Source organism: Nicotiana tomentosiformis, chromosome 1 (assembly GCF_000390325.3).
Source record: "Nicotiana tomentosiformis chromosome 1, ASM39032v3, whole genome shotgun sequence".
In the NCBI taxonomy this organism is placed as follows: domain Eukaryota; kingdom Viridiplantae; phylum Streptophyta; class Magnoliopsida; order Solanales; family Solanaceae; genus Nicotiana; species Nicotiana tomentosiformis.
In genome coordinates, this window is record NC_090812.1 from 59,795,972 (window position 1) to 59,820,573 (window position 24,602).

Consider the following 24,602-nt stretch of genomic DNA (forward strand, 5'->3'; position numbering starts at 1 on the left):
AAGATCTCTTAATTTTTTTAATTAAAAAACCAGTACATTGTTACAAAATACTGCCATATTGATGCTACACAATTTGTTAAAACTTCCACCACATCGAAATTTTGGAGTCCTACATGCAATTTTCAGGTGAAAGACGTTCAGATTAGACTTCAATTAGCACCAACAGCACATAGCTCTCACATCAAATATTACACTTCCAAGCAACCAATCTTCACATATGATCATCGTCACTTCTTGGACCAGATCCATCAGACAAAGAAGGAACCAACAGAAAATAGCTCAGCTACTCATTTCGGGAAAATATATCAAGAAAAAAAAAAACTAAAATCAATCCTTTAGCAAACAAAACTATACATTTTTCTAGTTCCAATTGTAAATAATTGCTATTCAAAAGTTCAATGTCCAATGTGATCCATCAGATATTGGTATTGTTGGGGATATACCATTACCGCTTGGAATGTCCCCTGAATGTTCTCCCAGAGATTCACCATCACCACCTCCTGGGAAATCCTTTGGGTGTAAAGCCAGATGGACTCCATCTCCATTTGAGAAATCCCTTGAATGTAACGCCAGCGGTTCTCCAACACTCTGGTAATCAATAGATTGTAATCCCTCAGTTACTCCATCGCCACTTTGATAATCACCAGCGCCACTCTGATATTGAAAAGCTTGCAGTCCCTGAGATAATCCATCATCACTTTGGGGGTAGTTTGATGTTAAGAATGGCAATCCTCCTTCACTACTGGAGAACTCCTTCCATTGCTGAGTCACTGTCTTTATTTGGGTGTAAAATTGTACACCAGCTTTGCCTACATAGCCCACAGCTCCAATTAAGACAACTAAGATGCAGGACAAATTAGTAGATAATAGGAACAAAGGCATTTATTCCAAGTATGTTTACCATTGGCATTGATATCCCCAGCAAAAGACAACTCTGAGCATGTGAGAGAAAAGAGGGGCAGAGGAGCAGGAACAGCAGCATTTATGCAAACCTGAGTCCATCAACATGCGCAAAATTATCAAATTTTCTGACACCAATTTGGTTGTACAAGTTTCTCAATTTCTCCATTTACTATTGTTATTTTTTTTGTAATGACGGTGTCTAGGTTAGCTTGTGAGCACCTTGACTACTACACTCATTTGACTAGCACAAATATCGGGTAACTCTTGTTTCTCATGGTTTTTCCCACTTTATTGATTGCTAGGCCACACCCTTAGATGCCTCAGTTTCTCCATAATACAACTTACTTCAAATCTTTCCTTGTCAGACCTTTTTCGGAGTGTTAATAATTGTAGTTGTTAGTTGTTACTTCTTTCTGTGAGTGGACTAAATTGCCCCTCAGTTATTAATTTCGATAAGAATTAAACTTTTTCACTAATTGAGGCTTCTTCTTCTTACAGAGGGCTATTTCTTCTCGTTATGTTAAATAGCAAAGGTGGTTTTAAGTTGTACTTAAAATATACTTTTTATATTCTTCACCTTTTAAAATTTAGTGTTTATTTTGTATCAGTTCTGAATTGAAAACTTTAATCAGAATGCATTTTCTCATATTCCTGAACTTCACCATTCCTTCTCCTTCATAAAGATGCAACCTGAATAAAATCTATCAAAAATATTCACCTATTTCTACTCCCCTATTGCAATGTCTTACCTGCCTTGTTTCGATCTCAATCTGGAATTTCCTCGCAAGTGTCCCGGAGGCCGTGAAAATAGATGTTCCATTGCAATATTTTCTTCATAAAAGCAGCATAAATGATAAGATAAAAATAAAACAGAAAACTTCACACAAAGATTTAATAAGGAAGTAATGGGAAATACTTATTTTGGTTCACTAAGTTAATGGCCTCATCTATGCTATTAGCCTGCAGTTAAAAAGACCAAGAGGTAAGAAAATTTCAGTGAATTCACAAGAAATGCAGCAAAAGAACAGGGGTCTGGAACCTTAGAAACATATGACTAACCTGCATACAAAGAAGAACGGGACCTAGTATTTCCTCCTGCATACAAAAGGAACAATAGCACTTAGTAATACACTTTTTGCGCGTGCATGAAAGTACTCAAGGAATTAGAACGAAAACTAGATACCTTGGCACATTCAATGTCTTCTGTGACATCTGATAATATTGTGGGACCGAAGAAGTTCCCCGACTCGTATTTGGAAACCTATTTGTAATCCACAAATGTTTAAGAGAGAGGAAAGCAGCTTTGGTACCTTTAAGTTGCAAAAAGGAACTCCATATTAGACCACATTCCTTCTCCTATCTCTAGGAGTTTCTCAACGAAAATGCAATCACTGCCACGGAAACTGACATCCAAAAGAATATTCTAATTGTGAAAACTCTGCAACACTACCTTTTTTTCTAGCAGAAACAAATGATCCAAGGAATCAAACTAATAGGTCTGGTCAATCTGGAAGAAAACGCAAACAAGAATCTAATAGATTAGCCATTTAAGGAAGTTATTGCTTTCAAGATGAAACATGACCTCAATCAAAGAAATTGGATTATGAGAAATTGACCCTGCTATTCTTCTTTAGCCCCCTTACAAGTAGAGACAAGAAAGATGACTTTATTTGACCTCCAATTGCATTCAGTTTTATTTGTATGTCTTCGGAAAAAATATTGCAATTTAGACGCAAGTATAACTCATGAGGTAGCACTATCAGGACAATCCAGTATATTATACAACTACTACAATACCAGCTGTAAGAAAAGTTCAATATTTTCTTTCAATAAGGGTATCAAGTTCAATATTTTTCAATCAGCTCAGGTCTCTTTCAACCTAGAGTCCCTTTTGTATTGGAGGTGGGAGGATATCTCCATCTCTGGAAGCATAAAAATTGATAAAACACAAAACAAAGTGAAAGTACCGCAATCTGTCTCCCATCAAGAACTAGTCTCGCACCACTATCAACAATTGCTTGGATTAGCTTGGATATCCGTTCCCTGACCTATGGATGCCACACAAAATAATTACGATAAATTAATCCAAGAAGGTGAACTTAAAGTAGCACTAAAATTCATCAAAGAACTGAAGCTACTTGACAAAAGATAACTGCATGGTAATTTTGCAGTACAAGCTCAAGTGGCTCCAGTAACCCAACTGCAAATCTCCTATCAAAGTAGAAATTAGGGTCAAAGTATGTACCTGTTTGCTAATTACTGGTCCAAGGGCAGCACCAGGTTCAGTTCCAGCATTTACTTTGAGTGCCTTTGCACGTTCTGCTAGTTTATCTTCCCTGTCAGTAATAATTAAGAAGCTCAGCATATAAATACAGCTAACATCCACTAATCAAATAACTGAGAAGCAACAACAAATGAAATGCAATCTTGTAAAGCCTGAGCCCTGAGGTAAAGATTGGAGTGGTAAAAAGTACAAGATTAACTTGAACTTGGAAAAGGATATACAAGTCCACCACTAAAATGTGAAAAATGGACTAATCATTTGCCTTGTCTTGAACCTTAATGAACTTCCCACCTTTTGGTTTTTTGCCCCATTTACCATCAGAAAAGGGAGAGTAAAACACCCTATAATCCAATTAAGACTTATGATAGTGTGATGGGAATTTTTATACTTAATAAAGTGAAAGAAAGATTTAACAACTCCATTCATTGCTTAAAATTTAAGCAACTGATTGCGAGTTTTTACAAGTCAAAAGTTCTTTGATAGAGTTGAGTCAAATTTCACTAGCAAATAGTAGGAGTTTTTTATTCACAGATAGCAGCACTTCAATTTATGGTGAAAGAAGATGCCGAGAACTAGAACTCTAATCAATCCAATACATTCGTTTCAACAAAGTAGTAAGTAGCTAAGCACAAGAAGGATACATATGGAAGATAGAGTGAAAATTTTCTCAAAAATAAGAAACTAACTCCTAAAATTTGGGCTATTGTTGTATTAGCAGTATAAAATGACAAACTTTAACTTTTTCTTTATTTAAGGCTAAATATGTCCTGATTGTCTGTAATGTATGGAAAGTGCTTTAACTTGAAATGTCGAAGAAAGTTGAGTTTATATACCTATAAAATATAAAGCATGTTAACTGTGTCGCAATTTTGGATGCTTTTATCCTTCTCATGCATAGCATTCGATTTCTTGAACTATTTGGGGGGGGGGGGGGGGGGGGGAATTTCCTTTACAAGAAGAGAGTAATGGTAATCATGCATACATACCAGAAAAATGAAATTCTATTGACTATCATTTTGACATCAAGAATGATCAGCAAAGAGTATGATAAGCATACAGGTGTACTCCACATAGTACATTCTTGGTACTGATTTTAATAGAATATACTTTATCTGATCAAAACAAGAATATGATAAGCATACAGTCAACCTTCAAGTAAACTGGAAATTCTTGCCACAGCAACTAACGAGAGAGAAGCTGGAGTAAGCAAAAAGCAGAAAAGAGACTTGATCAAATGAAAAACTGGAGAATTAATATGCGTACCATGAATTTGAGCCTCCAACAAAAACAACAATGTTGATTGTTGTGCAGCGTTGGCCTGCTGCACCGAAACCAGCAGCAACTAGAGCATTCAAAGTAGCTTCAACATTTGCATCAGGCATGACAATAGCAAAATTCTTGGCTCCCGCATTGGCCTGAGGAGAACAGTTATAACAGCAAGTTGGCAACATAGGATTATGTTACATGGACTCGTTTACTGGTACGTTTGAATATGGGTATGCACAAGTATCCAAAACGTGTGCGTGCAGTTTTTTCTTTTTCCGTATGTCCAGTATATTTTTAAGATCCACATAAAGTAAGCGGCTAGTTAGAGACAGAAACTCTCTTTTCTCTCTAGACTTTGCCAGCCAAATCAAGTCCTCGGCAGTACCCAAGTGATCACAGAAACTTCTATAGAAAATCTGGAGCGATCTGATCGTGCTGACTGCTGAGTAATGTAAGCTTAGTATATCATGAAGAGAAAGATATATGTCACATTGCTTACTAGATTGAATGACATGAAACTATCCTACAGAGAGGTAGCTACCTGCCCGGCCCTATTCCTAGAAAGGATTTTAGCCAGAAAGGGAGGCTTTTTTCAAGGTGTCAACAGAAAAGACAGCAGACTGAAGTTTCGAGAAACCTGTCTAGGTAGATGTTTCAAGAGTAGGTTCCATTATATGATTCAACTAGGTTCCATTGGAAAAATTGTAGAGGGCTGCTCAGTGTTAGTGAGTGACTGAAGGCTTGAAAGTGTCGAGCCTGCATAGAGATGGACGGCAGACTAATTCTTGCTATTGTACCACTTGGCTTCCAGCTCTAGGTGCACTGATCGGGAGAAAATGAGTGGAATCTTTGCGTCGAGCTAGATTGGTATCCCAATCCCTCTCTAGTGTGTAGACTTGTACAGGCAGATAAGTGACTTGTGTGGAGATTATGCCTGAAGAGGGAGAGAGGGAGAGAGACAAAAGCAATGTTCTGATCATGTTGTTGTCGAAGATGGAAGCTTCTGTTACAAAATTTGGATTTTGTTGTTGGAGATGGAGATAGTATTTGATTCCAAAACGTAGCACCACCAGAAAGTTGAAGAAGATGATGAAAGAGATGGAAAGGAAAAGCAATATAGGAGGACTTCTCCTTTTTGCATTTTTTGGATTTTGTGGAGGGAAAGAAACAGGAAGCTTTTGAACGAATAGAGAGTCCACTATAGAGGGTCAAGAGTTTTCTTTTACTTCTTTTATACTTAGGTGTAAAATGAAATTTGTGTAGAGAATTGGTTAGACTTTTGGGGAGGCTTGATATATACACTACCATCCCACAAACAGGGGAAGCTTAAAGAGTAGGGTGAGTGAAGCCACTCAAAACACTTCTGTAAAGATCACACCATCTGGGTGTAGTGTAAGTAAATTTTTCTGATTCATCAAATTAAAAGAAAAAAAGGAATCAGCATAAAGTACCAACAGCCATAACAAGTAAGAGTAGCCACATTTACCTTGACACATTTACTGTTGTTCGCCAATGATCTGCCATGCATATACAGTTGAGCCTTGATTATGACAAGAATATGTTAGTTACAGGATAAAGAAGATGCAAATTGCCAGGCTTAAATAAGTGGAACGTAATCAAGAGGGGAAGGGCATGAAGATTGTAGAGTTTCACAGTTAATAGCAGCCTATAGCTGGAATCCGACCACTTACCACTATAAGTAAAATATTGTCTCTCACGCAACAGGGAGGATTGAAAACTCGAATCCACCGACTTGCTTTTGCCTAGTTGCTTCGATATCTTCCCACCATACTTGGTGTTGCAGTCCCTTCAGTTTTTTTTCCCTTTTTGATATGGGTTCTTTCATTTCTTTTATCTTTGTTCATTCTTGGTTTAAATTGTGCAAATCACCTTTAAAATAAGATCCTGCAGCTTTTCATTTCTTTCTGTTTTCCTTTCAGTTAGGGATGGAAGGAGTATCAAAGTATGATCTGTAGCTACATATGCTTATGGTTGGTTACCTTTAGTGACTAAATTTTTTCTAGCAAACATTTTAATTGATTACTCCCTTCCAAACTCTCTCAGCTTATCCTCTTTTTGTTTTACTACAGGCACAATTAGAGTGAAGAAAAGGAACTAACTATGCAAGGGTCAAAGATCCAAAGAATGAAGCAATACATCTATACACCATTACCTTGAGGATTTTTTAAACCCCAAAGAACGAACAAAAAGATGCAACATTTTCAGACTATTAAAGGTGGTTATGCGAGGGTAAAACTTACAGCATCAGAACCAACAAAAGACACAACTTCAATATCGGCATCATCACAGATGGCATTGACAATGTCCTGCACCAACAAAGTATCATGTTAATCAAAAACATGGTGCCGAGAATAAGTTCTATCACAATGGAAGATAGCAAACATTTTTATATAGAGGTCAAATACAGCTTCCAAAATTTAGAGAACTGGTTTGTCAGCAAATCGAACAATTCAAGGCATGCAAGCCAAGTGCGAGACCTAGTCCAAATTAACAATCAGATATGTGTTCTTGTCCTCAAATTAAGGAAGTTCATGAGCCAACAGTGATTGTTAATCATGGAAATTGGAGCTTACTCAAATTAAGGAAGTTCATGAGCCAACAGTGATTGTTAATCATGGAAATTGGAGCTTACATTGGTGCCATGAATAATATTTAAGACACCATTAGGCAAACCAGCTTCCAATACTAATTCTGCTAGTATCATGCAAGCTCCTGAAAGAAAAGATGCTACAATCATAAGAACTGCATACATTAATCAGAACCTTCTCTAAGGTACATACCCAGATGTACAGAAAGAGGAACAACTAAACAATTCTACAGATACAAGCATTGAGGAGAGGATGAAATATTAGACCCTCTCTTTCACAAAAATGACATACTTCGCATTGCTTGTATTCCAAAAGTAGGCCTCTTTCCTTAACTCTTACTCCCTCTCTTCCATTTTACTTGGCAATTCTTTTGTTATCAATCTGTAGCAAAAAGAATGACACCTTTCCAAATTTGAAAACAGTTAACTTTAAACCTCCCCTTTTACCATTAGTGGATAGTCACAAAAAAGTAATGTCATGTTTAAGACAAGTTCCAAAAGTCTTTCTTTGCTTCTTAAACTCCGTATCTAGTTACAAATTGAAACGGAAAGAGTATATTTTTAAACACCAAAATTAATCTACAGGAGAAAAACATAATGTGAAATCTCTTAAACTATTCTGTTGAGACTACATTTTGAAAATTAACCTGGCTAATTATAGTCTATCAGATATTTTGCTCCTAATCTCTTTTGAGTATGTATGACAGAAAGAATGCTATTAACAAGACCCTAATTTTCTCTTTTAACTAACGATTTCAAAATGAAAAAGGGAAGAGAGGCATCAAGACCTTTTCCGAGCATTTAAATGAAAGTATTACGGGAAGAAACTAAGAAGTTCTCCGTTGCTCTATTAGCCCAAATATTCATATTATACTGGTAAAGGGGTAAACTACATGTGGTATTATCCACTCCCTCCGCCATGTGGCACAGTTTAAGATTTGAGGTCACGAAGGTTCAATTTGTACATATCTATGTCTATTATACCCATTTAGAAAATAAAACTGGAAAAGTTAACTATATGAATATTTCAGCTGCTGTGATTCTCAGAAATTCTAACATATAGTTTTTGAACATAGCTAAAATGTAAAGTTTGTCTTCAGAGTGACATAGTGCAACAAAAATAGGACATAAAGTAAAATATTTGACAAGACATGCAATATAAATAACCAACGTATCTTCAAATTCCCTCTCTAAGAATGTTTATATATTCCCTTGATGCAGTGAGGTCAAATACATTGATATGGGAAGGATACTATGAGTAGTTTCAAAATTTGAATTATGGTTGTATCCTACATTGGGTGTCTACATATCATATTTCTCAATTGATACGCTTAAAGAAGAATTTTATTTGCAATTTACATGATCAGTACAGTTGGCACTGAATTTTCACTAAGTTATGGAAATACTAGTCATTACAGCATCCATACAGCTTCATTTATGGATGAGAAGAAACCAAATGACACATTCTAAGCAGTCAATAACCATACTAGTTTCTTCTGATAAGATGATCACCATAATAAAGCCACAACTCAATCAATTGAAATGGATGCCGATTGCTTTTATGTAATTACAGTAAAACTAACCACCTTCAGAGCTATTCAGCCTCAAATTTTTATCTAAACCATAACCAATTACCTGGAGCTTTCTCAGATGGCTTTAGAATATATGTATTGCCGCATGCAATCGCAACAGGGAACATCTGCAAAAGAACACACCATCAAAGCCATCAATTAGTTAAAATATTGGATTACCACAACTTGCCAACCCTGAAAATTCAGAGGGAAGAAATAAATTAACTGGTATGAAAACAGAATTTGGCCGTTAAGCCCAAGCTTCTTTTGGACAAAACCTCCGCTAGACTTCTCTAAGGGCTAATTGATGATAAACAAATCAGGGTTCCTAACATCTTCAATAATCAAATCCAAAGAATCATCCAGGAGACATAGTGGATCCCAAGGATATGACATAGAAGCAGCTGTAGTGAGGCTTACCCACAATGGAATCATAGCAGGGAAGGTGAATGGGCATATTCCTGCACAAACTCCAAGAGGCTCTCTGATACTAAAAGTATCGATTCCATTTGACATGTTTGAAACAAACTCCCCTGTCTGCAGTGCTGCCCCACCACAAGCACACTCCACTATTTCTGGAAAAGCAAGTCCATACCACTTTAACTGGCAACGGACAGCAGTGCATAAAAAGCACTAGCTCTCACAGATCAGCTAGGCAAAAAATAATACATAACTAGCACCAGAAGGATTTCAAAGTTGTCCTCTCAAATTGGGAAGACAATGAAAGTTGTTCCCTCAAAATCTTGAAATTATTAGGAGATAAAAATGGCAATACATGTTAGCTTAAGACTCATGAACAACAAACATCCTCGCAAGAAAATGTAAAAGGGAGGCCTTTTAAAGTGTGATTTTCAGAATGCTACTTTATAAAAAGAAAAAATATTAAATTCATTTAGATAGCAAGAATTCAAATTCACAAGGAATCGATATGAGCAAGTCCCCCTTTCATTTAATCATGAATAACGCAAAGGAAAATGTTATAAGGTACTCACCTAGCCCACGTTGCACTTCGCTGTATGCATCCTTCAAAGTCTTACCCTGCTCAGTAGCTATGGCGAAAGCAAGCTTATCCTACATGATAATTGTGAACAGTTCTATAAGCAAGCCCTAATATGTATAACATATAAGAATGGTCGAAATCCCAAGATACGGACAATATCTCTCCAGATAAGTTCTTGAAGCTTGAACATGATCCGCTGACGGGTTGTAACTGGTGTGTGCCGCCACAATGGGAAAGCTCTTTTTGCTGCAAACACAGCAGCCTTGAGTTCTTCACCCGTACTTAAAGGAACTTGTGAGACCACTTGTTGTGTTGCCTGTCATTAGATTTCAGTCATAAAAAGCAAGCTAAAATGAATTCCACCAAAGAAAAGTTTAGTCCATATTTGTGCAGCTGCACTTACAGGGTTTAGTACGTCAACAGATGCAGATGATTGCGAGTCAACAAATCTTCCACCAATAAGATTAGGGTTCCTCTGCAAGAAAAGTTTGGACAAAGAAACATCCATTAAACTCAAAGATTGGAGCACTTATCATGCCTACATCCCAAAGATACAAGAGAAGGATTATGCACCAACTTTCAGACCCCATGAACCAATAAGAAATTAGGATATGGAAGGAGGGATATTGAGAAATGCAAAGCAAAAATCCCTGTAAACTAAAAGAAAAACTTCTTTTTCCTTAGTACAAAGTAATATTAGCTCATGCTATCCCTTATCAAATGAAGAATCATATGTGGTATCAAAAGCAGTCTCCTGGAGTGATTAAGCAGTATCATATATTTGACACAATCAAGATAGAAGCAGAGAGCTCATCCTTTAATTTCTCACCAAAACTACTTGTTAGACATTTCTTCTAGCTTCACACATAAGTCGATTCACATTTTCAAACTGTTTAAAAGAAAGCTGTTACGGTATAACTATTGGGTGTAATTTAAGAAGGGTAGATGACCTGAACCCCAAACTGAAATTGCCTACATATTAGATGAGATAATTATTTCCCTATCAAAGCTAATGCACTAGACAGCAACTAGCAAAAGCGAGTGACTAGGGATGACTTCACTCTTTCGTGCTTTACCTTGGTTAAAAGGAATTGGAAGTTCAAAATGTTTCTTCTCGAGGGATATACTAATTATCTTACTAGAATAAATTTCAAAAAACCATCGCTCTCTTGAGAATAGGGAGAGGAAAAGAAAAGAAAAATAAGAGCAAGAAAAGGCAGTTACTTTTGGAATATGGTTGATTAGATTCAAGTAACCTTACCGGAGGATAGCGTTTCCTCCAAGAAGGCTGAGTAGTCATTGCGGGCTGAGTGTTCCCTTCTACAGATGTACAAGGCCTCGCTGTTTTGAATCTCCTCACTAAAATAACACCTTACGATAATTCAGTATGTGAAAATAACAAAGTCATAATATACCAGTAGTTATATCAGATTTCAACTGAAGGGAGTAGAAGTCTCTTAAAGCAACCTGCTAAAATTTATGTAACTCGGGCAAAACCTCTTTAGCCATCAGTAATATTTTATGCATCAAAAGCAGTCCCACTCAATGGCAGCAAAATGAAAGTGATACTAGCACATAGAATTCACATGGAATCACTTAAGATGCGCAAAACATTTTTTTTATCAAGTAAATAAAATTTTAAAACATGCTTAAGATGTGCAAAACATGAATAATAGCATAACCAAGTTGACACAGCCTGACAAAGTTGATACTCAAGCAAACAGTAACTCGTTGACCCAGGAATTTTATGCACAATAAACCTCATTTCTTTTTTATTTTAATTTCTTTTATTTTGCGTCTGTAGTACCGTGCCATTATTACTCCTTATTGTTATTGCTTCTCTCTATTTCTTGGTTATTGTGTTACTGGTGTTATCTTTTCTGGTTTCCTTTGTTATTACTGCTGCATAGTCTCGTTCCATTTTGTGCCGAGGGTTTATCAAAAACAGCCTCCCTACTCCTCCGGAGTAGGGGTAAGGTCTGCATACACACTGCCCTTCCCAGACTCCACTTGTGAGATTTTCTGGATTGTTTTTTTTGTTGTTGTTGTTGTTGTAAGCTCATATCTTTTTATGATTATGCTTGTTAGAAAGTTATGTGTAAATAGTCCTAGTCACACATATATGTAGTAGGAGTAGGATATGCCCTAGTCCCATATGTAGTAGTAGTAGTAGAATATGTATTATATATAGGGCTCATTGAATCATTATAATAATAGATTTTTCTGCCGTGCATTCTCACATGGTATCAGAGCTTCAATGAGAAAATAATTGTTGTGCGTCATTCCAACGACATCCGGGAAGAAAGATCTCATCGCCGTGCAATTTTCCAGCAACTTCGTCTTGTTCCCAGGGTTCATCACTGTTACTGTTATACAGTGCATATACCAGTACCACCATCAGATCTGAAACCCTTATGCGACCCAAACCTCAGAAATTCCAATCCTATCGGAACAGAAAAGACGGTCACCGTGCGTCTTTGCGGTTGACGACTCAAGATTGATTTGTGTTATCTCCTCATCGGCAAGTGTTTGTGCGAAAACCAACAAAACTGTCTTGTTCGGAAAAGTCAGGCGACAAAACCCCAGACAATCGCTACGGCAGAAAGTCACTCGCGGCCTGCACGCGCTGCCAGAACTAGGGTTCCGGCGAGCTACAGTAACTTTTTCCGGTGTGTGTGAGTCATTCCGTCCCCTTTTGGACAAAACTTCTTCAGGACAACTTACTCGTCCAGTGATTCCGAGCCTACCCATATAGATTACATCAAATTCTGACAACTTTTATTTTTTATTGCGTAAACAGTGCACTTTTTCCGATGTGAACAGTGATTTCTCGGCGTAAACAATAATTCCCATAAAAGTTTTTGTTTTTCTAGTGATGTTTTAGAACCTATTTTGTAGTATAGAATTCGACTTAGTCTCACTATTTTCAAAATTTTCTGACGACCTTTCGGCCAACTTGTGTTTATCAACAACCACCTTGTTTTGTTGATGGGGGGTCTAGCGGCCTTGTATGTCGAATGATCAGCTTGCAGATATTTTCACCAAGTCCCTCACTGGTCCTCGTATTAGTTACATATGTAACAAGCTCGGTACATATGATTTGTATGCACCGGCTTGGGGGAAGTGTTAGGCCTCATTTGTTTTTTTTTTAAGATTAAGACGTCTGAATCTGAATACACGTCTGAATATCAAGATATGTATTAAGATTAAGACATATGAATCTGAATACACATCTGAATGTTAAGATGTGTATTAAGATCTGAATATTAAATGATTAAAATTGTTTGATTTTTAACATCTCAATGTATAAAATTTACGTTTATTTGAAAATTAATAAACATAAAATTCAAATAAAATGCTAATTAATCTAATATTCCATCACTAAAATATATAGTTTTTAAAATATGATAGTTGGTGGTGGTGATGGCTAACGGTAGTGCTTATGAATGCCGACTAAAAGCGGTGGTTGGTGGCAGATTTGGTTGATGGTGGTAGTTTAGTAGTAAGCTAGTGGTGATTGGTAGTGGTATCTACTATAATGATGGGCAGAGCCAACTATGGTTGTTGATGATGATGGGGTGGTTAGTTGTGGTAGTTGAGGTGGATAAGTGTTGGTTGTCGTTGAGAATGATGGGGTGGTGGGAATGGTAGGGATGGTGAGTGGTTATAATCGACAATGGTGGCGGCTATGATGGAGGATGGTGGTGGTGGAGGTTGAGTATGATGGTGGTGGGTGGCATGGTGGTAGTTGATAATGGTAGGATAGCATCTTAATGAAATTAAGTCTCTGTTATGGATCTTAATCATAAAGACCTATTCATACCCATTAAGTGGTTATGAAATAATAATAAAAAAATACTTAATGATTAAGATCTGAATAATTAAGATTCAGACTTTAAAAACAAACGCACTTAATGTATGAAATCTGAATGATTAAGATTCAGACCCCCATTAAGTGCAAACAAATGAGGCCTTAGATAGTTATGTGTAATTTGTAAATAGTCCGAGTCTCATATGTAGTAGGAGTAGAATATGTCCTAGTCCCATATTAGTAGGAGTAGAATACGTCCTAGTCTCATATGTAGTAGGAGTAGAATATGTCCTAATCCCATATGTAGTAGGAGTAGAATATGTATTATATATAGGGCTCATTGTATCATTATTAATAATAATAGATTTTTCTCCCGTGCATACTCACAATGCTTATTCTAGTTGCTATGTTTTTTGAGCTCATTACACAATATGCAATGGCTATACCATACATACCACCCAGTATTACCCTCAAAGCGGCATCTATAAAACTATCTTTTACTGATCCAAGAAAAGATTTGTATCACAAGCTCATTTTTTGTAAGGAAGAAAAATAAATCACAAGTGAATTTGGTATTACGGAACTAGTACACTAAGGTCTGACATTTAATATTTGTCAATAACTAATAAGAAATGAGTTTCACATATGTGAAATAAAATTAGAAAAATATAAGAAAATTATTCGCAAATAGGGGATGCAGGGAGCTGATGTGACAAAATTTGAACATCAATAATCTTATGGCTCTAACAGGAATCTAATACCGATAGCATGCCACACACGTCTGGAAAATTATTCCATGCCTGGAATAAATTTAAGAATCTTCAATTTGCAGGCTCAGTTGGTTAACACTCATTCCGTAGGAAAACACCTCCTCATCTTAAGGCAGCTGTAAGGAAGGTTCTAAATCACATGGTAGGGCCCCAAACGTACATGGTCAACCAAATATTCGAGGTATCTCCTTTCAACCTTTCATTTTTGCATAAAAGAAGCTGACAGTTAGTTGAATTAGTTAAACGAGATGGAGGCAGGTGTAAAAAATTAGATAAACTCATGACGGTCTACATTGACAAGCAAAATATTTGGATTACAAGCATTTCAATTGAAAGGCAGCTCCCCATCTCAATGCAGCTGCAAGGTGGGTTGTAAATTATATGGTACGGACCCCAAAGCACATCGCTAACCAAAAGTTTGAAGTATCTCCTTTTCTACCTTTCAGTCTTTCATAAAAGAAGCTGACAGCTTAGTTGAATAAGTTATATGAGATGGGGACAGGTGTGCTAAATTAGATAAACTGGCAATGAGCTACCATCGCCTAGCAGCTGATTTTGTAATTTTTTTTTTTTTTTTTTTTGCATGGAGGGGTCTACTGTAGGTGGTCAAGCACCATAATGTCAGCCTTCTGGTGTCAGTCTCAAACCCTCATGGGGAAAAAATTGTTTTTACCGCGACATGCCAAGAAGTTACATTACAAGAAGTCATAATTAGTTAAATTCTACAGCCTCTTGACATTTCTTGGAGAAGAACTTCAGCCTTCACCACAACTTCAGCCTTTTGCCACAAGCCATGGACCAGTACAGCACGTGCTCATTCAGGAGAACATGAAAAGGTAAGATAACGGTAAAAGTCTAGCAGAACACTTCTTCCTTGAAGTTATTTGTGATTTTGATGTCCCAAGTAAATGATGAGAAACGTTATATATTAAGGTAAGGATTTAACAAGAAAAGAGCAATGACCTATAATAACATCAAAACCAAATAAGCATCCCAATAGTAATAACCAATATTAGAACGAGAGTATAAGAGATAAACAAAGTAAGCACTAGAGGATAAGGATGGTAAAGAAGGCTCAACCGTTAAGATTTCCATGCCGTAGCTTAGCTTTAACGTTGTAAACATGCTTTGGTGTCGACAAAAGATCTGGATTGGTCTGCCTAAGCCTCTTTAGAATCTGACGTGGCTTTAAACCAGCATCTGTCATCTCTTTAATTAACACTACTTCTTTCTCTGAAAAACGTCGAGCAGAGGGATGCTCTGAGATGTCCTTTAAGGCTTCATGATTGTGTGATCCATCTTTTACAGTAAGAACCCACAAGCCATCTTCCTTCTTACCCACAAGTTCAAAAGGACAATTTGTTAACCGAGATCCCATCTTCCTTTTTCGAGAATGTCCACAGGATGTCTCATCGACAGGCTTACGCCTATTCCGGTAAACACCTCCTCGATCACAGCCAAGTACTACCACTTTGTCTTTCTTAGACTGTTTGATCGTGACAACATATCCCTGGGATAGTGCAAACTCCCCAACATGTTGAATGAGTTCTTCACGATCGATAAAACTCCCTGGTGGAGGTGGTAACATATCTGGAGTTTCATTTGGATCCGTGCAAGTATTTTCCATGATTGATATTTAACAGTAATACACCTGCACATGCAATAAGAAAAATACAGTAAGTAGCACCACAAACTAATAATATTGACCAAAAACTCAAACAGGTACAATTTCACAGCTACATAAAGATGCAGGCAAGGTTTATCAAATTGTTTGGTACAGTATCTGCTCTCAAGTCTTATACCAACCTTCCAGATAAATAGAGAAAGCGATTAAGAAAAGAAACATAAAGTACCTGTTTCCAATAATTCTATTAGAAACAAATTTCCAGTTGACTTAGAGGGAAAATAATATAAACACAACCACCAAAGTTTTGATGGAAACACGTTTAGAAAATGTTGAAGCATTTAACTGTCACATACTTCTAGGTTTCAGAACAATGGGTCAGAAGTATGGTAGAAAAGAGAAGATCAACATACAGGTCAATTTACAACTAACAATATAAGGCCCCTCTTTTTTCCTTTCTTTATCAATTAAATTTAGTTCAACTAGATGCATGGTGATAACTCCACCTATATGAGCTTTTGAAAGCATAACTGGTCTTAGACCCGGACAAGGAAGAAGGTTCCAGTAGGTTCCGCCAACATAAAATAGTTTTAAGTATGAATCCTCTGAATACCTAATAGTGCGAAATGTATAGATGCTATAAAAAAAGTTACAAGGATACATATGCTACATATAGCCTCACCATCGGCCTGAATTCTCTCCAATCATACAGAGACCATGCCAAGCTGAAACTTTTACTCTCAAATCAATTCATTTTCCGGTATATATACCTTGACCATCATTCAGATGACTATGGTTACCTTTACCATTAACCTGATGATTTCAAACCAACAGTAACAGTCATCAGAAGACCAAAGCAAAAAGTGAGAAAATGAACACAGAAGCTGACTTGATAAAAGGATATATTAAGGGGCAACAAGCAAAGGGGAAGAGAGACAGAACCAAGAGACTCACCACATGATCTACTATACAATGTCCTCATGGATGGCCATGCTTTAGACTTGTGATATTTCTAACAACTGCAGAAAACATAGAACAGTTTGGCATCAGAAAGAGAAATTGAAGAAGCAATACATCAGTAAAAGAGAGAATATGCACAGGTAGCATGCATACAAGTGCACTACGGAGATAGATACCGACAACCATACAGACAGATATTATGTGAGAGAGATACAAAGCAAACTTAATTGCTCACATAATAAATAAGAAGAAGGTCCAAAGCTAGTATCCACCACCTCCCTGAACATGGTGGGGATGCATAGTTGGACATATAGGAGGGAGGGAGGAGGAGTGGAAGGAGTGATGTATAGTTGGACATATAGGATGGAGGGAGGAAGAGGAGAAGCATAGCACGGGATGTTGCACCGCTAGCACTCAAGTGGGTACTCTGGAAAGAAAGGAATAGGAGAGCTTTGGGAGAGGGGAATATGACTTTGTACAGTTTAAGGCAGTGTTTTGGATAGCGTGCGGCGACAAATAGCGACGAGGGCCCGCTTCACTAAGGCGAGAGGCTGCGCGCAGCGAAGCGCTCGCCTTTTTTATGTGAAGCGACAATTTATACAAAAACATAAAATATTATATATATATATATATATATATATATATATATATATATATAAAACTAAAAACTCAATAGATACTAGATAGTCATAGTAGATTCATAAACTAAAGTCTAAAAGTCTAAAACAAGCAACATCAATTCTTCTTCAAGATTTTCAAATTCTAGAACTTCATGAATGTTAGCAGTATATTGGCTATCATCTTCTTCATCCTCGGAGTCTTCATCAATTAGGGACCGGCTTGAACTTGCTACTCCTTTTCCCTTGTAATTTGAACTTGAAGAACTCCCTCTAAGACCATAGATATTCTCCTCAACTCCAGCCGCCATAGAAACAGTACCCCAATCAAGATCATCTCCTACATACACTTGTTCATCTTCATGATTTTGGGGGGCTCCAGTTAAATATCCAACAAAATCGGATCAATGGTATCGCGAGCTTCATAACGTCGCCTCAATGTTCTATTGTATTTAATATACACTAGATTATTGAGACGCGATAGCTCAAGCCTATTCCCTTTTTTGGAGTGAATCTGCGCATAAATTGTTTAGATTAATTAATAGATACTAATAATAATACAATATAGAATATATTAATATAATAAATATGCTTCTTACATGCTCAAATACACTCCAATTTCTCTCGCATCCAGATGCACTACAAGTTAGGCTTAGTACTTTGATGGCAAACTTTTGCAAGTTTGGAGTTTGATGTCCAAATTGCATCCACCATTCAACTATAGAAAAATATTTTAAAAGTTAATAAGTATAAATCAAATAAATTAAATTAAAGTTATAAGGATATCTATATTAAAGTTAGTTACCTGGCGACCTTATGTCTCTGGCTCTAATGGTCGCCTGTACACCAAATAGGCCCTCTGCTTATGAGTACCTACCTAACTCCTCCCCTATTTGATCTACCGTCGCTGAATTGGGGATCAACTTCTCAAGACATTCATGGTATCCAATTCACACCTCTGAATCCAAAGCTTCATCTCTAGTGTTCTTGTAAAATAATCCCTGGTTCAGAAGATGGCATGCTGCATGCAAAGGTCGATGGAGTTGATTCGACCACCTACTATCAATAATCTCAAAAACTTTCTCATATTTCCTAACATCTCCCTCAAATGACGCTGCAATAGTCTCTTTGGCTCTATCCATAGCTTCATAAAGATAGCCCATTGGTGGTTTTCTCTCCCCATCCACCATACGAAGCACCCTAATCAAAGGACCACCAACTTTAAGAGCCCGAACGATGTCATTCCAGAATGATGGAGAAATAAGAACTTTCGCAGTTTCTTTCCCCGCAGCTTCCTTTGCATATCTATTATCTTTCCATTCATTTGAAAGAACTAGCTTTCTCAAGTTTTCTTTTGCAAGTAAAAACTATGCAAAGTTAAGAAAGTCGTTGCAAATCTAGTCTTGGCCAGTCTCACCAAATTTCTTTCATTTGTGAATTTCCTCATCAAATTCAACAGCAACGGCCTCTGACTGATGTAAGAATATACCTTGACGGCCATAGTGAAAACTGTAAAAGTATCAATAACAATTTTATAGTTAATACTTAATACTTAATAGGATAGGTCATAATAAGTATAAATAAAGTTAAAGCTTTAAAGATAACTATATTAAAGTTACCTGAAGCATATGGATTTTCCTTGAATATGTCACCAAACATTAAGTTGCTACAATGGGCAGCACATGGAGTCCAATAAATGTATGGATACATAGCTTCCATCATCTTACCCGCACTAACATTCTCACAAGCATTATCGGTAACAATTTGTACAACATTTTCCTTTCCAATTTTATCAATAGTCTTTCTAAACAAGCTGTACATTTTGCTTCCATCCGTAGAAGAGTTGCTAGCATCGTAAGATTCAAGAAAAACACTCCCTCTTGGAGAGTTTACCAACACATTTATGATCAGTTTTCCATTCCGTGTTGTCCATTTATCCATCATAATGGAACATCCAAACTTGTTCCATTCCACTTTATGCTCCTCAATAATTTGGTCATCTTCTTCACCTCTTTTTTAAAATGAGTTACTCTAACTTCATGATAGCTAGGAGGCTTCATTCTTGGGCCATATTGTCCTACGGCCTCAATGAACTTATCAAAAGTTTTGTAGTTAACACAGTTGAAAGGAAGCCCTGCATCATGCATCCATGCTGCAAAGGCACTTACGGCGCGATCCCTCAAAATCTTCTTGGCTTCTAAACCTGAACCAGAATCACCTTTTCCCTTTTCTTGTTGTTTTGCCGAGAAATAAAGATTGAGAGGACCTTTTGTCACCGTTCGTGCCGTCGTGGATGACCCACTAGAACTATTTGAAGATATCTTATGAGTTTTGGGGGGCGGAGGTCCCATTTCACCATCTTCATCCATTTCATCATCTTCATCAATTAGATTCACCGATGCTTCATAATTCATTTGAGTTCTTATCACATTTTTCTTATTAACAAACGCTTTTACTTCCTCCCTAACCTCGGGCGAACAAAGAGGACATTGTACTACATTTTTAAATCCACCTATCAAATGTTGCTTGTGACGAGTTATTCCACCATAATATGTTTTTCACAAAACACACATTTAATTGCAGATCTTGATGAGCCTTGTATAGCATAATTCCAAGCTATATCATTTCGTTTATTACTATCGGATGACGCCATTTCAACGTTGTTTTATAGGAAAAAAAACTATCAAGTCAATATGCAATTAATTCCACTCTATAATACTATAAGTCAATAATTGAAAAAAAGGCAAACAAAACAGGGCCTAAAAACAACAGAGCGTTTGTTAAGAGAAGAAGCAGCCTCTATTATTTTGCCAAAACAGGGCCTCGAAACAGCCTCTGTTATTTTGCCAAAACAGAGCCAAAAAAAATTAAGAGAAGAAGAAAGACCTCTGTATTTTGCTCAAAAAATAGAGCACAAAAACAGACCTTTGTTTCTGTTCTTTTCGACAAAAAACAGAGGGAAAAAAATAGAAAGAAGAAGAGAAGAAGAAGGAGAAAGAAGAAAGAAGAAAGAAGAAGAAGCATACCTAGTCTTTCAATGGCAGAAACCTCAAGCTTTCAGATGAAGAAGACGATGGTAGACGATGGCAGAGCCCTAATCGCGAGTTCAGATAAAGCTCTATTGTTTTGTTCGAAGTTGAAGAAGCTATGTTGTCAAGCCCTAATCGCGACCCTTTTTGTTAAGTCTTTGCCCTTTTTCTTTTTTTTAAAAAAAAAAAAAGCGACGCTACAGTCGTTGCTCGCGACACTGTCGCCTCTCGCTACACAGGCAGAGGCGAGCGCTACTTTGAAACGCAACGCAACAGAGGGTCTGTAGCGACATTGTCTCGCCTCGCCTCACGCTATTAGCGCTGAGGCGAGCGCTATTTATAACATTGGTTTAAGGCTTGTCTTTTATTTTTTTGTTTAACTTTTGGAGCATCCACAAAGTTCCTAAGGGCGTAGATGATTGAGTGTCTATTGTTTTGATTGGGTGTCTGTTGTAGAGAACTATATCTTTGTGTAGGCTTTCTACTCTTTGGCATATACGGTGATTTTTCCACCAGAAAATCAATAAACATTTCTCTCATCAAAAAGTGAAACCAAGTAAAAGAACGAATATAAATAAACATATTGTATTATTTTGCAGCATAATAGACCAGTTCAGATAAATTTACTTCTGGTATTTGAATATGTATCAAGTGAAAATCATTAATCTACACAACCAATAACCTAGAAAAAGCTTTAATTCAGGAAAGAAATGTTTGTTTCTAAGAGAGAGATACAAAAGAATGTTTGGAGCACTAGGAAGAAGAAATAGGAATATAAGATATGAAGGATTTGCGAGCATATTGCCTCACCCTTCTAAGACCAAATTTCTATTCCTCAAGCAAGTAGAAATCTTAGATAATCAAACATTTAAAGATAGCAAGACCATAAGCCTCTTTAGCATTCAGGCAATCAACTTTAATTGCGATCGATTGTATGATCATTTGTATTTATTCAGTATTCACTCTATTCAGGTCCATTTTATTCTAATACTAAACAATTTGTCTTTCAAGGCAAATAGGTTTTTCTAAAATTAGAGAATCTAGACCTAACACTTCTCCCTAAGTAGTCAAACTAAAAAGCTCCCAACAAATGTTGGACCCAATAGAAGTATAATAATAGCAACTAAACCTCAATTCCAACTGGTAGGCATGGAAACCCTAATCTGCATTGATTTTGATAGATTGTAGGTCTTATGAACCTAACTTTGGGTCTACCTCATCTCGCTCTATCAACTTTAATCATTATATTGTCGCACCTATGTACCAGCGTATCCGGAGATCTATGGATGACATGGTCAAACCATCTCAGGTGATCTTCTCATTCATCCTCTATGTGTGCTACTTACCGCTCTGCCAAATATGGTTATTTCTACTCTAGCCCAATATAAAATATAAGTGTACATCCATCTTAACATTCATCTTGTAAGTATGTTGGGTCTACTAAGGCCCAATATTCAAGTTATCATGAATATAGTAGATAGAGAAGAGAAGCGGAAGAGTGAGAACGAAATGATCATCATCTACTGCTCTTCCCAGGTAGTATGTCACTATCTTGGTGCAGATCAATAGAATTTCTTTTGATAAATCAAAAATAAAGAATGCAATGACCATCACCTATTTTGGAGGAGATACTGCTACAGGATTCCATATCTCTCCCCAAAGTTCAGATAAAAAGATGCCTTCTTCTTACCACTCTACACCAAATAGTATTATCTCCCGTACAAAACAACTTAAGCATAAAATTCTCTCGTGACCCTGCACCCTTTTTCATTAGTCTCCAAACAAACACCATCATAGGCTACTTCTTAAAAGTCAAACTAGCAACAATCATAAGCCAATTATCACAACTGGCCACATGCACCCATTGACCGGAAACTACAGAATATACAGTGACTAAAGTGGTTCTGATTCTGACTAGACCAATGACGGTTTATTGATACCAATTGCCCTCCTTTTGCTCCACTCAAATACGATGTAGGAGCAAATAGAAGAACAAAGTGCGGACTGCACAAAACCTCTGGTTGCAAACTTTAAACATCAAAACCTACATGAAATAAACTACTTAAGCTATCAATTTATTTAAGAGGAAGAAAAAAAAGAACTAATCAAGCACTGCAAAATCTTGAATCCAATCTCATACACTTAACTCTTGAGCAACTGAAACCGAAACAACAAAAAGGGAGTCGATTCATGAAAGAGGGACTAACTAAAACAAAGCAGAAATCTTTTCTAAATGTCTAATGAACATTGCTATTACCGGAGACGGCGATGACGCTACCGTTGAACGGAATAGGGATGCGTTAGGGTTTCCGATCGTATTTCCCAGTCGGCAAGTGCGGTGAGTATCCGTTGGTTTGTATGTTCTGCGAGCGGAAGAGGAAACCACTACTCCCTCCGTCTCTTTTAAACGTATGTGATATAACGACACAAATCTTTAATTTAGTAAAAGAGATTCTTAAATTTCGTCTTAGTTAAATAATATTATATTAATATTAAATTAAAGAAAATAGTAATTTTTGCTATACATGTGTGCTTTTGCCCTAATTCCAACAGTAATTTAATATTCAACCGTGTAAAAGCTCTTTACCTATATTGGTATGAACTATGAATGATACCCTTCAAAGAATAAGAGCACTTTATTCATCAAAATATTTCACTAAAACACTTCATTTAAAAATAAAATTAATCACTTGTTGTTATAAATAGTATTGTATTCAAAGTACATGTCTATCATTTAAAGAGTTTTTATAGTTTGCTATTTTGTGGTTAAGTTACTTTACTTTTGTAAATAGAGGGGTTATTCCATTGTAATTCATCTCAAAATCAATACAATTCTCTCTCTTTTCTTTGCACTATTCTTTTTTTCTTTTATTGTTTATTTCACGTGATCAGCACGGGATTAAGGTATATTTTTTCTTCTCTTTTAACTATGACTGATATTATGAAATGAAAGTTCGTTGCCCTTAAAAATTCGAGCAAGAACTATATGTCATGGGTGTTGGATGCTGAAATCTATTTAGATGCAATGGGTCATGAAGATGCCATTAAAGATAAAAATAAAACATCTACCCAAAAATATGCTAAGGCCTTGATTTTCTTGCGTCATCACCTTGATGAAGGGTTGAAAATAGAATATACCACAGTCAAAGATATACTTGTTTTGTGGAATGGCTTAAAGGAAAGATGTAACAAAAGAAGTGGATCTTTAACTGTAAGATATTATATTTTCAACCTTTCGTCAAGGTGATGACGCAAGAAAATCAAGGCCTTAGCACAGTCTTGGATAAACGCTTTATTTTTATCTTTAATGGCGTCTCCAAGGCCCATTGCATCTAAATGGATTTCATCATCCAACACTGATGACATATAGTTCTTGCCCAAAATTTCAAGGGCAACGAACTTTCGTTTCATAATATCAGTCATAGTTAAAAGAGAAGAAAAATTATACCTTCTTCTCAAAGAGCTTATTGAGACGGTAGAGTCTCGTGCTAATAACGTGAAATAAAATAATAAATAATTTTATTAAAACGGTTATAAAAGAGTACAATGCGCGTGTTAACTCTAGTTTGTGATAATTTATTTTTGATTCAATATAAAAATATTAGCATACGAAGGCATATATTAATTAAGTATAACTCTAAATTATTTTAAGATGTCTAAAATAATGTAGTCAATGTAATTTGTATTATTTTTGTCCGGTGTCAATAATTTGGTAATGCCTCTTTAAATTCTGTTTATCTCTATGATTTTTCCCCAAATAAGTAAAAACATTTATACGTCTATAATAATCATCGAGCTTCTATTTTGTATTGATGGTTAATTTTATGTTGTAACTATTTGTTTTGCAGAAGTATTTTCAATCATTCTCAAAAATAAAATAAAAGAGGGGAAAAAAAGAAGCTTATGGCAAAGAGACCTTTCATGTCCCTAGCTAAAAAGTTTTTCATTACTTAAAAATTTATTTTAGAATACCGAACCCTCGGTTTGTAGTCTTTATGGAAATTCAATCTTATACAAGATTTAAAGAAGGAAATTTTTTATAAAATTAAAATCGTATTGGATTTAAAATTCCTAAATAAAAGGAGTTCCTGCAAGTTCTAAATACTAGGAAAATAATTAAATGACCATTTTATCTAGTGTGAAACATACTTTTAAAGGA

The 24,602-nt window shown here is 36.4% G+C and overlaps 1 protein-coding gene across 2 annotated transcripts; it reads right to left on the minus strand.

Moving 5' to 3' along the window:
- Window positions 1-153: 153 nt before the first annotated feature.
- On the minus strand, window positions 154-22,858 carry LOC104111546 (methylmalonate-semialdehyde dehydrogenase [acylating], mitochondrial-like). 2 transcript variants are annotated; one of them, XM_070183799.1, is made up of 22 exons: window positions 22,701-22,858; window positions 16,792-16,856; window positions 16,520-16,650; window positions 15,294-15,864; window positions 10,894-10,991; window positions 10,036-10,107; window positions 9,787-9,948; window positions 9,625-9,703; window positions 9,053-9,207; window positions 8,697-8,760; window positions 7,107-7,186; window positions 6,715-6,780; window positions 5,940-5,993; window positions 4,451-4,602; window positions 3,149-3,239; window positions 2,871-2,951; window positions 2,087-2,164; window positions 1,963-1,998; window positions 1,820-1,863; window positions 1,653-1,734; window positions 902-992; window positions 154-809 (listed from the first exon to the last, which is right to left on the minus strand). In XM_070183799.1, exons 4-22 carry the CDS (start codon window positions 15,838-15,840, stop codon window positions 388-390), a joined length of 2,454 nt encoding a protein of 817 aa, XP_070039900.1. In that variant the 5' UTR covers window positions 15,841-15,864; window positions 16,520-16,650; window positions 16,792-16,856; window positions 22,701-22,858; the 3' UTR covers window positions 154-387. The 2 variants fall into 2 exon arrangements, with proteins under 2 accessions (XP_070039900.1, XP_070039907.1); XM_070183806.1 differs by lacking the exon at window positions 16,520-16,650.
- Window positions 22,859-24,602: the final 1,744 nt, after the last annotated feature.